This window comes from Hemibagrus wyckioides, linkage group LG20 (assembly GCF_019097595.1).
Source record: "Hemibagrus wyckioides isolate EC202008001 linkage group LG20, SWU_Hwy_1.0, whole genome shotgun sequence".
Classification (NCBI taxonomy): Eukaryota; Metazoa; Chordata; class Actinopteri; order Siluriformes; family Bagridae; genus Hemibagrus; species Hemibagrus wyckioides.
Window position 1 is genome coordinate 11,079,829 of NC_080729.1, and position 19,325 is coordinate 11,099,153.

Genomic DNA, 19,325 nt, shown 5'->3' on the forward strand with positions numbered 1-19,325 from the left:
ATGTACCTACCAGCATACTTAAAGGATGAGGTGATTATCGAAAAACTGAACCTGTGGGGAGTCATACCCCTACAGGCAATAAGAAGACAGTACTATCCGGGGACGGATATTGCTGATGGAATGAGGTATGTGAAGGTGAGATTTCCCAAAGACGTAGTGTCTCTGCCGTACAGCACTAAATTCGAAACCGAGGAAGGTCCGCAATACCTTCGAGTGATACACAGTCAGCAGGTGAAGACTTGCCGTCTGTGTATGAACACCGGACACCTCATAAAAGACTGCCCGAAGTTTATATGCAGAGAGTGCTGCAAGCGGGGGCACTACGCGAAGAACTGCACCGTGGTCAAATGCTCTGACTGCGCACAAGCACTCATTAACTGTGAATGTCTGGACGAAACGAACGAGCAGGGAAAGAACGGTGCGGAAGAAGAATTACAACTCACTGGAATAGAACATCAAAGAGCAGATGTGTCTCTGTGTGTGGTCTCTGTGTGTGATCTCTGTGTAGTAATAAATGAATGCAGGTTGAAGGTGTTTTTGAGTTTGAAAAGTTGCAGTAGAGACTTTTGACGGTGGGGGTTAAAAAGCTTACAGCACCTGGTATTCCCAGGCGGTCTCCCATTCAAGTACTAACCAGGCCCGACCCTGCTTAGCTTCTGAGCTCAGATGAGATCGGGCGTTCTCAGGGTGGTATGGCCGTAAGCAACAGAGCTCTTTCAATAACGGCTCTTTATCTTCATCCATATCAAACTTCTCACCTCCTGCAACACACACGCGTCTCTCCACCTCTTGGGATTACTAACACTTAACGACATCTTACTCTGCTTAATTTGACAAAATATTTAAACAGGCACGTTGCACGCTGCATCTTTCAAGATTCAAGATTCAAGAAGCTTTATTGTCATTTCAACCACATATAGCTGACGCAGTACATAGTGAAATGAGACAACGTTTCTCCAGGACCTGGTGCTACATAAACATACAACAAGTTCAACACAAAAACAACACCACAGAGCTCGGACAGAAGTTTGTCTTAGCCACGTAAAGTGCACAGTGTGCAGCCAGGTGCAAACAGAGCATAGACAAGACAGTTGACATTTGACATAGTTGGGCCCGATGGAGGGTTGTGAAAAATTGAAGGAAAAAAGACGGGGGGATTCGGCTCTGTGTTGACCTACGTCAGCCTAATAAGGCAGTGGTAGTGGACAGCTTTCCTCTTCCACATATGGAGGAGATGTTTGCGAACTTGTGTGGAGCAGCAGAGTTTTCCACATTAGATCTCTAGAGTGCTTATCACCAGGTAGTGCTGCATGAGGACAGTCGAAACCTAACTGCATTTATTACGCATGATGGATTATTTCGTTTCAAAAGGGTTCCATATGGGCTGGCCTCAGCTCCGAGCTGCTTCCAGAGGATGATGTCTAAAATCCTCAAAGGTCAGTCTGGGGCTCATTGCTACTTGGATGACATCATGGTCACGGGTGCGACGCTCAAGGAACATGATAAAAATCTGCAATTTGTGCTGCAGCAAATTGATGAAGCAGGCCTCAAACTGAACATGACAAAGTGCCACTTCAGAAAAACAGAACTGTCTTTCCTGGGTCACACCCTGTCTGCGAAGGGATTACAGCCTGATGCTTCCCATGTCTCTGCAGTGTCCGATGCACCACCTCCCGGTGCTGAGGTTAGCCTTCGTTCATTTCTGGGCCTCACGTCATGGTATTCTAAATTCATACCAAATTACGCAACGGTGGTGGAGCCATTGCGTGTGCTGTTATGAGACTCTAATACCATCTAAGGGAGTTTTTCCTTTTCACAGTCGCCTCAGGCTTGCTTACTAGGGAGGATTTTGTCTAACATTAATTTTGGACTTTTGTACTATGTTTCTTATGTTCTGTAAAGCTGCTTTGAGACAAAGTCAATTGTTAAAATTGCTATACAAATTGATTTGAACTGAATTGAATTGAATTGAATGAATGCTCACCACATCAGACATTGTCATTATACATTTTACTCTAGCAGATTCTCTAGATTAGCAGATTATGGTCCGTATAGACAATTACAGGTAACATACTGTCAAGGGTGTAAATTTGGTTTAAAAGGGGGGGGGTTTATATTATAATGATAAATTCTGCCAAAAAGTATGTATATAAAAAAGATGTCTTACTTTCTTTATTGTTTAATAGGGGCCGATCACCAAGACATCAGAAAATCTTTTTCACCATTAATATTTTGTGTGTGAATAAAATTGAAATAATGTAAGACTCAATTTCCGTTTGTCAGAGACACATCCACCAAACCGAAGGGTTTAGAATAGAAAAAGCAAAAAGCTTTTATGAACTGTGTGTGTTACATCACTATTGTGTAATATCAGGTGCAGATAGACAGCAGAAACATTAATATGCAATTATATGGAATTATATGTTAATCATTACTTTAATAATTGTCTTTCATGCATAAACAACCACCTTTAGTTAATGAACAAATTACAATTTTACATTCCTGGTGCTTATTTTCTGTGCAGCACAAATACCTAAAGTAGATCATTTTTATGCTTCCAACACTGTATTATAGCAAGTCAGACACTAACTAGTATAAACCAGTATAAACCAGCATGAACTAGTATAAACCAGTATAAACCAGCACTAACTGGTATAAACCAGCTCTAAATATAACTATAACTAACTTAAAATCTAGCTATACCCCTTTTGCTAGATCAAAAGGGCAGAAATACACTATATTGCCAAAAGTATTCGCTCACCCATCCAAATAATCAGAATCAGGTGTTCCAATCACTTCCATGGCCACAGGTGTATAAAATCAAGCACCTAGGCATGCAGACTGTTTTTACAAACATTTGTGAAAGAATGGGTCGCTCTCAGGAGCTCAGTGAATTCCAGCGTGGAACTGTGATAGGATGCCACCTGTGCAACAAATCCAGTCGTGAAATTTCCTCGCTCCTAAATATTCCACAGTCAACTGTCAGCTGTATTTTAAGAACGTGGAAGTGTTTGGGAATGCTCAGCGGATGCTGAGGCGCATAGTGAGAAGAGGTCACCAACTTTCTGCAGAGTCAATCGCTACAGACCTCCAAACTTCATGTGTCCTTCAGATTAGCTCAAGAACAGTGTGCAGAGAGCTTCATGGAATGGGTTTCCATGGCCGAGCAGCTGCATCCAAGCCATACATCACCAAGTGCAATGCAAAGCGTCGGATGCAGTGGTGTAAAGCACGCCGCCACTGGACTCTAGAGCAGTGGAGACGCGTTCTCTGGAGTGACGAATCGCACTTCTCCATCTGGCAATCTGATGCACGAGTCTGGGTTTGGCGGTTGCCAGGAGAACGGTACTTGTCTGACTGCATTGTGCCAAGTGTAAAGTTTGGTGGAGGGGGGATTATGGTGTGGGGTTGTTTTTCAGGAGCTGGGCTCGGCCCCTTAGTTCCAGTGAAAGGAACTCTGAATGCTTCAGCATACCAAGACATTTTGGATAATTCCATGCTCCCAACTTTGTGGGAACAGTTTGGAGCTGACCCCTTCCTCTTCCAACATGACTGTGGACCAGTGCACAAAGCAAGGTCCATAAAGACATGGATGACAGAGTCTGGTGTGGAGGAACTTGACTGGCCTGCACAGAGTCCTGACCTCAACCCGATAGAACACCTTTGGGATGAATTAGAGCGGAGACTGAGAGCCAGGCCTTCTCGTCCAACATCAGTGTGTGACCTCACAAATGCGCTTCTGGAAGAATGGTCAAAAATTCCCATAAACACACTCCTAAACCTTGTGGACAGCCTTCCCAGAAGAGTTGAAGCTGTTATAGCTGCAAAGGGTGGACTGATGTCATATTGAACCCTATGGATTAGGAATGGGATGTCACTTAAGTTCATATGCGAGTCAAGGCAGGTGAGCGAATACTTTTGGCAATATAGTGTATGAGGTGTGTCTGGGTTTATTTGATGTCCAGAGAATGCACTCATGGAAGATCATGTCTGATTATTTTTTAAGGCTTCATACAGAATCTATTCAGCTTCTGTTTCTGTTGACATGTGAGTCAGAATATAAAACACTCTTACGGCTGACAAGTGCATGAATTCTACACACTGTCTCAACAACGTAGTTTATAAAGATTTAGGTCACAACAGAAGATGATTTTTACCTTTTCATATTGTAAAGACTGAGCTTTATGTGACTACAGTGATTGGTAGAAGCCTCTGAAATGGCATGTTCCATTAAATATCTACACCAATACGAAGGTCATTGGAAATACCAAGATTGTGTGCACGTGTGCATGTGTACATGTTTGTCTAGACATGCTGGATAGGAGAGTATGTGATGATAGGATGATATATTTTAGTTTGTAGTGTTTCAATTAGAACTCCATATCACACAAAAATAATAATAAACATAATTTATTTAGCGTAAGCGCTCTGTGTGCTGCCATTGTCCAATATAAAGTCCATTATGGTTAATTCATGTTAATAATAATAAGATTTCTAGTATAAACCAGTATAAACCAGCACTAACTGGTATAAACCAGTATAAACCAGTATAAACCAGCACTAACCAGTATAAACCGGTATAAGCCAGTATAAACTAGTACTAACTGGTATAAACCAGTATAAACTAGCACTAACTGGTATAAACAAGTATAAACCAGCACTAACCAGTATAAACCAGTATAAACCAGTACTAACTTGTCTCAACACAGTAGTTTATAAAGATTTAGGTCACAACAGAAGATGATTTTTACCTTTTCATATTGTAAAGACTGAGCTTCATGTAACTACAGTGATTGGTAGAAGCCTCTGAAATGGCATGTTCCATTAAATATCTACACCAATACGAAGGTCATTGGAAAGACCAAGATTGTGTGCACGTGTGCATGTGTACATGTTTGTCTAGACATGCTGCATGGGAGAGTATGTGATGATAGGATGATATATTTTAGTTTGTTTTAGTTTATTTTAGCTTTATTTGAACTCCACTGATCAAAATGTTTGCTTACAGTTGTCTTTTAGTCCTACGGCCAACACGATTTTTCCATTTTCAGACACTTCACATTTATCTATGACAAGAAGCAAGATATGCCACAAATGATCTAAAACCACACCATCAGACTGAGCTTTGTCCAGCAACTTCCATGTACATTAGTGTCTTAAAAATCAATTTCAGCCACAGCAGTATGTCAGAGCTTGAGATGCATTTCCTCAAAAGACCTGGAATCAGTTATAAATGTTGCCTGCACAGACAAAACAAGGACATTTTAAGACACATTGAGGCCATTTCTGTCATAAATGAACACACACAAATTAATACACTAGCCTTCAAAATAAGGAATGTACAAAAGCCATGCAAACCAAGAGTCATCAGCTGGCGGCGGACTAGCTACAGCCTTTCTCATATGTTGAATAACATTGTTGATGTTATGAAAGTTATCAGGAATTAAAAAAAACAGCATGAGGGATCCAAATGTCTGAGAAATGTCTGCTTCTTTTTTGCATTTTTTTCTAATTTAATACATTAATTTGTTTTACAGATTATATTATTTGACAACTTGAAATAAAATCTTTGAAATTCCAAGGGCAAGGTATATTAGTATAAGCTTTACTTCCACATACCCACAAGACAGTGTTAGTTGTTGTCAGAAAACTAAATGGACATTTCTGTCCAGTGATGAGACCATCATTAGATTGAGGGAAATCCTTATCATTAATAAAACAAAAAGGATTGGAGCCCTCTTCTGAAGGTATCACATCCACACGAGTCTTGCACTCAGAGTTGCCGAGGGATAACTGGTCACTAGCATTCGAACAGAGATAAGTGTCACCCAACTTTTTTGGGACAATAAATACCTGAGAATTGCCCAATAATACATCAGGGAGGTGCACTCTTCCCCAGGGAGACCATGACATGTATTCAGACTGGAGTTACAGGCCCTGGATCGGTCATGTCATGTCCTGAGCGAAAAGCAGCAGTTAGCTGTAGCAGTCAGACAATATCAGGGGGAACTAGACAGAAAGAACTGTTCTTATTGATCTCAACTGCAGCATTGTTATCTAAAGGAAATGACGACCATTGAGTACCAATGTGATGACAGACCCAACAAGATGCATCATGAATGTCGGACAAATTGCGAGTGATTTCTAAAGAAAAAGCACAGGCCAAATTTCCACCACACTGCTACTGAGGTGTAAAACTACTAACATAGGGGCATAAGGCCCTTACTAAAAGTATAATTAACATTTTTCCACTTATTTTTTAATCAATGGCTGAGTTAGCCTATCAGGATCACAACGTGAGCAAGTTCTCAAATGACCAAAGAGTCTACAAACCCAGGGTCTAGGAATGATAGGAATTATCAGACAAAAAAGCTAATACATAGGTTTCTATATGTGTATGTGAAAAGGTGAGATGAGATGAGGCCCCCTAAGAGCTGCTTGATTGCAGTTATTCTCCTTTCTTAGTTGTCACTGGAACAGGGCACTGTTTCACCCTGCTGGCGTGGATCCACTGAGGTTGAGAATCAGTGAGGACAGCAGTGCGTGTGACTGCTACCACTCTAGTTGGATGGCCAAAGGCTGCTTCCCCCACTTTCCTGGGATTGAGGCTTTTTACTAAAACAGCATCACCTGGGAGAAAAGGGTGAGTCGGCTGATCTGTAGGTAGAGGGAGAGAGGCAGAGACATTACCATGCACACCGTTTAATTCTTCAACTAGTGCTTGAGAGTAATCACCGACAATCACCTCCAGGTCACCTGAAAAGGAAACACCAGAATTAGCTTTAGTCCAAGGGGTTAGAAATGGCCTGCCCATAATTATCACAAAAGGAGATAGTTGGGATTTTGGATGTGGCGTCATGCGAATTTCACAAAAAACTGAGGGCAGGAGATCCACCCAGTTTCGGCTGTTGGTTTGTAATAACACCTTAGTGAGTCTGTCTTTAATGGTTCTATTCTTTCTTTCTGCTATCCCTGAACTTTGGGAAAAGTATGGAATATGAAAGTTCCAGTCAATGTTGAGATTCTGACAAAGTTTCTGGGTCAATTTGGACGTGAACGGTGTACCGTTATCACTGTCGATTGATTGTAAGAGCGCACAAGGTGGTGGAGCAGGACAGCTGGGCTATTTTGGGCCGTTACGGGTTTGATAGTGAGATTTTGTGTGGCACAAAGGATGGCTTCATAGCCTGAACGACGTTGTGCGGTCATATGTTGTGAATATTATTGAGAATGGTGACTACCTGATGTGGTGCATGATGTAAGTGAGTGTGAAAAACAACTCTTTCAGCATATGAGACCAGTAGAGCAGAGGCAGCAACTGAACGCAAACATGTGGGCATACCTTGGACCACAGAGTTATAGAATATATCAAATATGAATCAAAAACAGAAATAAAATTAATTTATACTTACGTGTGGAGAGCCTGAGCAATATAGGAAAAAGTGAAAGAAAAGAACATGAAATGAAACAAAGGAAGAAAAGATGAAGTGGGTAAAGGGAAAGACCTTCTCCAAAATGTCCATCATCTGCTGGACTTGCTGCTTGAGGAGATGCTGAACTGCTGTGGCTAAGGCTGCTGGGTCACTGTAGAGCTCCAGAGGCTGAGAGAAGAGTACTTCAGCAAGCTGTGTAAGGTGATCCTATTGATAAATTACACACACATACAACATAGTGTCACTGAGTTTAAGATACAATCCTGAGAATTTGTGTATCATGGAATCAGAAGATATTGGAACACTTACAATAAGCACTGTGAAGTACAGCTCTGCTGCAGGCTCCCACACGTCCACATCCCACATGCTGATGAGCTCAACCAGGCGCTCCAAGAATCCTCCCTTAAACTATTAGAAAGAAAGACAAGCTTCATTAATGTCATGTCTTATCAGGGTTAAAAAATATGGAAAAAGAAAACGAGATCAAATAGACCATGTTCTGAAACTCAAGAATTGCTTATGAATCTCCTGATAAGACACTTACTGGCTGAGGTGTTGAGCCATTTATAAAGTAGCTGAAGAAAATCAGGTCATAAAAAACATCCAGGAAGTTGTAGTGGTGGTCCTGCACAGAGGAGAAAAGATACAAAAATAAATTAGCTTTACATATTGGAGTCCTGTTTTCTATATTCTCAAAATCTTTTATCTGTAAACATCTGTCATTTCACACAGGCGTTTATTAGCTTACACAGGAGGAGAGCTCTGCTTTAATTGATTCCTGATGGGAAGGCGTCCTCAGGAATCGAATCAGGACCTCGTAGGCCAAATGCACACCAACTGCATCCTGTTAAAGCAAACGAAAAAATCTCAGTCACTTTGGCTCTGGCTGAGTAACTGAAAGTATTTTCATCAGAAAAGTCTTTCATCATTCTGAAGTTACCTGCTTGTTAGCTGCTGCCAGTGGCATGACCATCTTCTTTCCAACCACGAACAAGAGGTTCTGGTTCTGGATGCTGGGAAGCAGAGTCTGAATATAAGACAGCACACAATATAAAAGTTAAAGAAGAGTGGACTTTACCTGCACAGTAACAGCAGCTGAATAAAGGTTTTACTCACAGCAAACACCTCACGGAGAGCGGGCACCTTCAGGCCGATTTCAGTCACCCCTCTGTCTAAAAGATGGCAGCTAAGAATGAAGAGATGTAAATGCTTAGTGTATGTTAAACATACAATACACTGTTACATCATTAAACAGTGAAGAGAATTGTACCAAATAAAGGGCGCCTCCATCTCCTCTGGGTTAAGGCGCTCCTCTCTCTCCTGCAAGCCAAATCATTAAAACTCACACAGTACATTTTACAGTATCCGAATCAGTGGAATAGCAGCATATGTAGATACACATCAGGTCTGAAACTCTGAATGACCTCAGAGTCGTTCTGATCATACTCCGAAGTGGAGGTGTACATCTGTCCATCTTCAGCCACAGACAGGTAAGTGCAGGTTACTGTTGTAATGGTTTGCTGTTGAAAAAAAAATAATGACACTGCAGACGAAAGTACAACTGACAAAATTCCAAAAGTTACAAACTACAATATACACTTCATGACGTGCAATAAATTTACCACAAAATAATGTGGCACAATGAAAGATGTCTCCACTCGGTTACAGGAGATGAATTCGGTAACCCTCCCATATTCAGCCTTAAGAGAACAAATTAAAGTGAACACAATTAGTCACTGCAATTAACAAGAGTTTTGTGATGCTACAATGAATAATCCCTTACCTGTATGCCAGTGAAACCATCCTTTATGGTGGTTTGATAAGGGAATCCCTGCAAATGACAAAAAGCTGAAGCTGAAGATCTGTTTCACAAACGTGTGCATCTAATAATCATCAAGGTCAATTCTCTTCCTCAGAGTAATTAAGTCTGTGATTACCACGCGGTTCAAGCTGCATGTCTTGGTGCTTTTAAACCAATAAAGACAACTCTGTGGGCCCCTTATCATCCCCAGGAAGTATGTCTTGATGTCCACTGACTGGAAATAGAGAAACAAAACTAAACATTAGACCTTGTAAAGAAGGATGTTTGTGTGTTTGTATTTCAGCTGCAGCACTGTAGAATACCCCAGACTGGGAGAGGGAGGAGTCTGCAGACACGCACTGGTCATCACGGCAGGCACTGTCCGGCTCACCAGCATCGAGCGGCTGTGAAACGTAGAGCATGAAGATCATAAATGCTTCTTATCATAGCAGATTTATTATAACATTCTTTACAGTTATAACAACCTTGTAAAATCCATTCATTAGCTTTAGTAAATAAATGAATGATTTGTTTACCTGAATGACAGCTGAAAGTTCGTAGTGAGGTTTGGGGGTCAGCACCTGCAGGATTGGCTCAACAACCTTAATGTGCACACACACACACACACACACATAGACAAAAGTGCCCTACAGGTTTCAAATAAAGATAAAATATTACTGAAACATACCTGGAGGACAGAGGGAGTATCTATTAGTTCCCCCAGCATATCCACAGAGTCTGCAATAAATTAATTCATTATTAATTCAGAATTATGACTCTTCAATTACACAATATCAAACTTTCCTATTAATAAACCAGTGAGTTTGATAATTAGTTAACTTGTGAAGGAACAGAAAAATTGTAGCAGTCAGATTGTGTAAATTCACTGTACATGTGACCTGATTAAACTCTCTAAAACCTCCTGCCCTTGTCCACCACCCAAATCTATAAAAAATATTATACTGTGTTATTATTAAAACTTCTTCCCATAGTGCATCCTGGTGCCATGTGTTCCCCAGGTAAGTGACACACACACACCCGGCCATCCACATGATGATTCATCAGACCAGGCCACCTTCTTCCATTGCTCCATGGTCCAGTTCTGATGCTCACAAACCCATTGTTGCCGCTTTCGGCGGTGCACCCTGACTGGTCTGTGGCTATGCAGCCCCATACACAACAAACTGTGATGCACTGTGTATTCTGACACCTTTCTATCAGAACCAGCATTAACTTCTTCAGCAATTTGATCAACAGTAGCTCGTCTGTTGGATCGGCGCACACGGGCCAGCCTTTGCTCCCCACGTGCATCAATGAGCCTTGGCTACCCATGACCCTGACGCCGGTTCACTACTGTTCCTTCCTTGGACCACCTTTGATAGATACTGACCACTGCAGACCGGGAACACCCCACAAGAGCTGCAGATTTTCCGGTGGTCTAGCCATCACAAATTGACCCTTATCAAACTCGCTCAAATCCTTACGCTTGCTCATTTTTTCCTGCTTCTAACACATCAACTTTGAGGACAAAATGTTTACTTGCTGCCTAATATATCCCACCCACTAACAGGAGCCATGATGAGGAGATAGTCAGTGTTATTCATTTCACCTGTCAGTGGTCATAATGTTATGCCTGCAATGCCTGATGGTATACATCTGTAACCAAGCCCTTTAGCGTGAGAGCTGATTAATCAGTAGTCTAAACATGATTTAGTGTAAAACCAGTAGTCAGGGTTGTTAAAAGTGAAGAAGTCAAGAATTCATTTTATGAATAAAATGAATTCTTGACCAAGCTTAAGGATTTTATTGTACAATTTAAAGCAGTAGCCTAGGTCGCTAGCACGATAACTAGCATTAGGCTAATTGTCAGCAGTAGATGAGGTCGCTTGTGAGATCCATAACATTAGACTGTAACACTGGATTTATTGTACAATCAGTGAGACATTGAAGTCACGTGGTAGGATAAAGCTCCTCCCACCTTGAGGAGGATGAGTGTGGTCAGGAGGAGCTCTTTTGTTGTAAATGAAAATGTTTTGTTCTTGTTCTTGTTGTTGTTGTTGTTTTATGTTGGTTATCGTTATTAATGATTGTAATAATAAAATCATTACTATTATTGTATTGTTCTTATTGTTAACACATACAGTTTAATGCACTTATTTACTTACACTGATATATCAATATATACTTACTCAGAAATGCATGTCACTAACTGTCAGAGAAATTGTAAAACAAATCCAACAATCCCTTTGCTCCATCTGCTGGTGAGTCGATGAGATGGCATTAAGTAATCTGGGGCAATTTTTCTAAACGTTTTCTGTTATCTAGCAAATCTTTTAGGACAGTACACTGAGACTCTCTCAAACACCCAGGACATCCTTATCTCTTAATTATCCACAATGAATTGGCTATACTTTCTTTTTACCACTGTATTCTGTAATAAAGTTATAACAAGTATAATTCATTATAATTCTATTCATTCACACACTTTCAGTAATTTATCTTCTTCAGTTTCACAGAGGAGCTGGATCCCATCCTGGAAAACTGGGTGTGAGGCTCCCTGGGTGGAACTCCATTCCATATCCACAATATATAAAAATACACAAAGTATATAATATAAGATAAGATAGAACTTTATTAATGTTATTTGTTATTTGAAAGTGGTGTTCTGTCTCAGTGGTCATTATATTGTCCAAGCAATTGTACATTAATAATAATAATAATATCTGTTAGAGATACAAAAATATAAAGAAGACAACAACAACAACAACAATAATAATAATAATAATAATAATTATTATTATTATTATTATTATTATTATTATTATTATTATTACATTATTATACAATATATAATGATCCATAACATCTGGTATTATTAAACATCTCAAACCAAAGTTACACCCTTGTGTTTAACATGTTTCTGTATTTCTTATGTTTGTATATTTCTTGTGTTTGTTCTGTTATGAGTGCAGATCAGTGCAGAATTCAAGAGATGTGTGCTGATGGACCTGATCAAGTCCTTTTATGTGGAAAATCTTGGAAAATCATATCCTAAAGCTTGTACATTTATAATGCTCAAAGCTCTACTGTACACAGACATGTAGAAATGAACGCTATACTTCAGAGCTGGACAAAAATGTACATTATTTCAAATCTACTTATTTCCTAAACACTACAGGGATATTTTTCTTTCTTGTGATTTCTTTTGTCCTGCATAATTTGTGTAATAATTTACTTGAAGTCAGTGTATCATCAGGTATCAAGTCAAGAAGTTTTTATTGTCATTTCGAGCATAAATAGTAGATGCAGTACATAGTGAAATGAAACAATGTTCCTCCAGGACCATGGTGCTACATAAAACAAAACTACATAAAACAACACAGAGCTAAGGACTAAAAAGTAACTTAATCTAGCCACATACAGTGTATAGTGTGGAACCTAGTGCAAACAGAGTAAGAAATAAAATGAAATAGTACTGACCAGTATACAGTCTATGTGGACCAGTGTGCAAAGAAAAGGAGGCTTGTGAACATGTACACATATGATAGCAGCAGCTGGGAGCAGCATTAAAGTGTGATGTACAAAAACAGCATTTAAACAGCATTAAAGTGTAATGTACAACGAAATATACAGTTTTGGCAGCACTGAAAAAAAGGTGGTCCAGTAAACATAGATGTATATTGAATATGAATGTTCTGTTCTGGGTGTTGAAGAGTCTGATGGCTGGAGGAAAGAAACTGTTACACAGTCTGGTTGTGAGGCTCAGATGCTTCTGTATCTTTTTCCAGAGGGCAGGAGGGTGAGGAGTGTGTGTGTGGGGTCACTCGCAATGCTGTTTCTTATCAGTACACTACACAGCTGTTCTCATCTGTTTTTGTTTATAAAGTTGTTTTTAAGTCTGTGATCTTTATGATTGTGTGTGTGGAAACACATTTTAATGTTCTGCTTGTTTTTAATAAAGAACATAGATTGTGAAGTAGAGTTTATTAAGTGTATTTATCAAGTATATTTACATCTTTAAACACTGGGCAATTGAAGGGTCAATATATATGTATGTAGTTGAAAATAGGTTCAACAGATTTCTTTTTTTTTCCCAGACAGAGTATTAGTGTTAACTTTTTGTTATATAAAGAGTTTTTTAAAACACTGGCTGATGAACATCTGGATGTTTGAACAAAAGCAAAACAATTGATAAGTCTTCTATGAGGAAAAAAATGTTATTTATTTGATAATTACAAACACAGTACAAATTAATCTTTAAAATGATCAATTAATGTTCAAATAAAATTCAAATTTTATTAATCACATACGAAATCACACGGTACGACATGTAGTGAAGTGATTTTAATGACTGTCCTACATTTGAAGAAAGAAAAGAATAAAAATTAAAGTGTGTGGACATGAAAAATAAGGGATATAGTTAAAAATATATAGAAAAAAATAGGGAAAATTAAACAGTAGAAATTAAAGACAAAATAATTGTGAAAAACCAGTAGTTATCGTATATGCATATGCAAATATATGTGTATATATATAGATATATGTATATAAATATAAATATGAATATAAATATGTATAAATAATATAAATATAAACAGTAAATTATAATGATAAAAATAATAATTTAATTTAATATATAATATAAAATGAAATATAAAATAAAAAAATAAAATATAATATTCATTTATTGTCTATACCCGCTTATTCCTAGGGTCACGGGGGTCTGCTGGAGCCTATCCCAGCTCACATAGGGCGAAAGGCAGGGGTACACCCTGGACAGGTCACCAATCCATCGCAGGGCCACACATAGACAAACAACCACACACACTCACTCCTATGGGCAATTTAGAATTACCAATCAACCTAATGTACATGTCTTTGGACTGTGGGAGGAAACCGGAGTACCCGGAGTAAACCCACGCAGGCACGGGGAGAACATGCAAACTCCACACAGAAAGGCCCCAGTCTGTTCGACCCCGGGATTCAAACTCAGGACCTTCTTGCTGTGAGGCAACAGTGCTAACCACTAAGCCACCGTGCTGCCCATTAAAATATAATATAATATAGTATAATATATAGTGTATATAAAAATAAAATAATATATAAATAAATAATATATTTGTAAGCTCTATAATATATAGAAAGATACAATATATACATATGTGTAGATGTAAATGGTCAAATTTAAATGGTATGACAATAATAATAATATATGCTAATATTAGATTAGCAAAGTTAATATTTAGTGTTAATAAATGAGAAGCCATCAAACTCCTCTTGGATGGACTGGATGAAGAAGGAGAGATTCCCATGAGAAAGCTTGGGCTCCTCACGGGTGAATCTGCCATCAAAATTATTGACGTCCCTCTTAGATGTTATCTGTGGTTGAAACGGAGGAGTGATCTTCCTTTGTTCCAGCCATGACCAGTCGATCTTATTAAAGAAAGGGTGAACTTTGATGGCATTCTCCTTGCCCTCGGACACCACACAGCCGAGACGATCCATGGGCTTCTTCCTCAGGAACGCTTTGAGGATGCTGACCGCATTCCTGCTGAGGTTTGATGGATATTGTGGTTCAGCATGGATGATGGACTCAAACATCTTCTCCTCGTTGTGATCATGAAACGGAGCGTAGCCTGTCATCATCTCGTACATGATCACACCGAGGGCCCACCAATCCACCGACGTGTCGTATTCCCAATACTGTAACACCTCTGGTGCTATGTAGTTGGGTGTGCCACAAAAAGTGTTGGCAGTCTTGCCGTCTAGTATACCCTCTGCGCACAAGCCAAAGTCAGCAAGCTTGCAGTGGCCATCGGCATCTAGGAGGATGTTTCCGGGTTTGAGATCTCTGTGTATAATCCCGTTGCGGTGGAGGAACATGAGGGCACAGGCGATCTCAGCAGCATAAAATCTGGTGCGGGGTTCATCAAATCCACATGAACAGGAAATGTGAAATGCAAGATCCCCTCCATTCACAAATTCCATTGCGAAGCACAATGAGTCGCTGGTCTGGAAGCTACAGTAGAGGTGGGTCAGGTAGGGGTGTTCACTGGCCAGAGCCAAGATCCGCCTCTCCATAAAGGTGCAGCTGATGTTTTCATATTCCCAGATCAAGTCCTTCTTCAAAAACTTCAGCGCATACACCTCCTCAGTGCCTTTGAGCTCGGACAAAATCACCTTCCCGTATGTACCCTTTCCAAGTACACTGAGGAAGTTGAAGTCCTCCAGGCTCTTTCTCTCAGGCTGTAGCTCCTCATCCTCTCGGCTCTCCTCTGTATTACACTCATTCAGGATGAAAGCTGTAGGGTCATCGTCAGATGCGGTGGGCAGCGGCTCATCATACAGCTCAGCGACCTTAACACACACAAACACACAAAATTAGTCACTGCAGTTAACAACATTTTGTAATGTCACAATGAATAAGCCCTTACCTGAGTTCCAGTAAGAAGGTCCTCAGTAACCTTAAATTGAGAGAAATCCTGCAAATAACATTTAGATAAAGCTCAAAATCTACAACCCCAATTCACAAAAGTGAACATTGAAGCAGAGCAAAAAGATCACAAGTGTTTCATATCACAAGAGTTTTATATTAAAACACAGAACATTATATTGCTCTTAATGTCCACTGACTAGAAATCGGAAAACAAAACAAAACATTACAACTTGTAAAAGGGTGTGTGTGTGTGTGTGTGTGTCTCAGCTGCAGCACTGTACAGTACCTCAGACTGGGAGCTGATGGAGTCCAGAGACTGAACCTGATTATCAGACCAGGCTCTGTTCAGCTCACCAGAACTGGGAGGCTGTGAAAAGAAGAGCAAAAAGTTCACAAGTGTTTCTTATTCTAGCGGTTTCATACTAACACATCTAACATTCTGTCACATGGACAATCCAGCGGTCATCTTTGTAAATAAATTGTAGGTTTGGTTACCAGACTGACAGCTGAAGTGTCTTGGTGAGGTTCAGTGGACTGCAGCTGCAGGTTTGCCTCAACAACCTTAACACACACAAACACAATTAGTCACTGCAGTTAACAAAATTTTAAATCACACCACAATGAATAATCCCTTACCTGCATGCCAGTGAAACAGTCTTCAGTGTCGTCATGAGAGAATTCCTGTAAATGACAATTAGATAAAACTCAAGAACTATTAAATAAAAGCGTGCATATAATACTCATTACTGTCAATTCTCTTCATCAGAGTAATAAAGACTGTGATTACCTCGTGATTCAAGAGGATGTCTCTCTTGATGTCCACTGACTAGAAATAGAACAGAAAAACAAAACACTACAACTTGTAAAGGGGTGTGTGTGTGTGTGTGTGTGTGTATCTCAGATGCAGCACTGTACAGTACCTCAGACTGGGAGCTGATGGAGTCTGGAGACTCAACCTGATTATCAGACCAGGCTCTGTTCAGCTCACCAGCACTGGGAGGCTGTGAAAAGTAAAGCAAAAAGTTCTCAAGTGTTTCTTATTCTAGCGGTTTCATACTAACACATCTAACATTCTGTCACATGGACAATCCAGCGGTCATCTTTGTAAATAAATTGTAGGTTTGGTTACCAGACTGACAGCTGAAGTGTCTTGTTGAGGTTCAGTGGACTGCAGCTGCAGGTTTGCCTCAACAACCTTAACACACACAAACACAATTAGTTACTGCAGTTAACAAAATTTTATCACAACACAATGAATAATCCCTTACCTGCATGCCAGTGAAACAGTCTTCAGTGTCGTCATGAGAGAATTCCTGTAAATGACAATTAGATAAAACTCAAGAACTATTAAATAAAAGTGTGCATAAAATACTCATTACTGTCAATTCTCTTCATCAGAGTAATAAAGACTGTGATTACCTCGTGATTCAAGGGGTACGTCTCACAGGGTTGACTCTCTGGACCCCTTAATATCCTGAGGTGGTCTCTCTTGATTTCCACTGACTAGAAAGAGAACAACAAACCTAAACATTCAAACTTGTAAAGGTGTGTGTGTGTGTGTGTGTGTGTGTGTCTCAGCTGCAGCACTGTACAGTACCTCAGACTGGGAGCTGATGGAGTCTGGAGACTGAACCTGAAGTTCACACCAGGCTCTGTTCAGCTCACCAGCACTGGGAGGCTGTGAAAAGTAAAGCAAAAAGTTCACGTGTTTCTTATTCTAGCAGTTTCATACTAACACATCTAACATTCTGTCACATGGACAATCCAGTGGTCATCTTTGTAAATAAATTGTAGGTTTGGTTACCAGACTGACAGCTGAAGTGTCACTGTGAGGGTCACTCGGAAAACTCAGCACTATGGGCTCATCGACCTTAATAGACATAGACACACACACACACACACACACACACACACACACACAGTTAGTAGCAGCCTACATGTTTGAAACGTAGTTAAAATCGGACTATTTAGCAGACACTTACCTGGAGGACAGAGGGAGTATCAGGTGATTCTCCCAGCACATCCACAGAGTCTGTAAAAAAGGAGTTTTCTGTGACTCAGAATAATGACTTCAATTACAACTAACATTTTCTATCATACATTTACAACCAACAGCCAAGTTTATTAACTAGTAGGTAAAACTAGGAGAAATGTTGAATTGTGTTGAGAGCTTATGTTTTCAAGTGCATTAGCATTCAGCTAACTATTAAATTAAAATCAAGCATTAATAATAAAAGAGAATATTTTTGCCATCTACTGATTTTAATGTTTTATTCTACACAATACAATATTTAGCTCCCAAGCTATATAGCCAGGTTTGTTAGCAGTGTAGCTAATGTTAGACCAGTGTTTCCCACACACACAAATAATAGATTAGTAATCTTAAATGGAGAGAGAGAGAGAGAGAGAGAGAGACTACGATTAGCTACATTCTAAAGGCAGATAAGACATTTGTAACAAAAAGACATTAATGACATTAAAAGGTACATTAATTTAACATGGAATTTGTGTAATAATGAAACACATAGACAAATTCTCTAGATAAATAACATTAGGCCAAAAATTACACCGTAATTTAAAGAGATAAAAGTCCGTGCGCGAGAGCTAGCTAAATGTCCGTGCGCGAGAGCTAGCTAATCACTAGGCTAAGCATGATTTAGTCTAAAACCAGTGGTCATTCATTGTTAAAAGTGACCGACCAGTGAGGTAAACATTTTATTGCCGAAATAAAATAAATTCTTAAGTCAACGTCATCAATTCGGTTAAGTATTTTGCTGTGTAGTTTATTCCTATGGCCGAGTTCGCTAGCACGGTAACTAGCATTAGGCTAATTCGCGGCAGAAGAGGATATCGCTGATTAACTAGATAACATTAGACTGTAACACAGTGTAACTTAAACATGATTTATTGTAATAACACTATGATATTAAAGTCAAATCATCCTACCGTGAGCTGGCTGAGTGTGGTCGGTAGCTGCGCTGTGTCTCTGAAAGTAGCGGTAAACGAAGTAACCCGCACCTGCAGAGACAGCGAACAGCCCCGCAGCACAGCCGATCTTGCGAAGAGGCAAGCCCCTCAGACCCGCGAGAAATCGTCGGAAGTCCATGGGTTTCTTCTTCTTCAATCGCTTTCTTTAGTCTATTCGGTTTGTTCTTCTCTAGTCGCTTTCTATGGTCTTGATAGCTGTTGTTTATCTGTATTCAATCACCAACTCAGTGTTGTGGTTTGATTTCAAATCGTTCCACGTGACGCGCTATTACCATGGCGACAGTTTAAACAGAAATACAAACTTCTTTGAACAACAGGACACGCCCACCATGTCACGTGCACAGGTTCTGACACGGGGCTCGAGACCCCACGTGGGACTGTCTAAGATACTGATTGGGGTTTTTGCATAGAAACTCGATTTATGGATTATTTAATAATCATTTTAAAAAATAAAATAATACAATTATAAAAGAATAAAAAGAAATTATTATTATTATTATTATTATTATTATTATTATTATTATTATTATTATTATTATCATATCACCACACACAACACAGCAGTGAAATAATGCGGATACATTATAATGTAGTGAGATATACAACACAGTGAACCGGGGAAGACTTCAGCATGGACCAAGGCCAACATAAACAGAAACACTCAGGA

At 39.6% G+C, this 19,325-nt stretch overlaps 1 protein-coding gene and 1 non-coding gene across 2 annotated transcripts; both read right to left on the reverse strand.

Annotated features, from left to right (window-relative positions):
* Positions 1-585: 585 nt before the first annotated feature.
* Positions 586-704, reverse strand: LOC131342088 (5S ribosomal RNA). The gene has a single exon (XR_009202960.1). It is a non-coding gene; the product is annotated as a 5S ribosomal RNA (ribosomal RNA).
* Positions 705-14,421: 13,717 nt separating this feature from the next.
* On the reverse strand, positions 14,422-18,776 carry LOC131342029 (protein kinase C epsilon type-like). Its single transcript, XM_058372740.1, has 12 exons — positions 18,617-18,776; positions 17,653-17,702; positions 17,268-17,348; positions 17,090-17,173; positions 16,939-16,983; positions 16,800-16,865; positions 16,591-16,671; positions 16,458-16,496; positions 16,307-16,351; positions 16,166-16,231; positions 15,669-15,698; positions 14,422-15,591 (listed from the first exon to the last, which is right to left on the reverse strand). The coding sequence occupies exons 1-12, from the start codon at positions 18,774-18,776 to the stop codon at positions 14,470-14,472; spliced, it is 1,869 nt and encodes a 622-aa protein (XP_058228723.1). The 3' UTR covers positions 14,422-14,469.
* Positions 18,777-19,325: the final 549 nt, after the last annotated feature.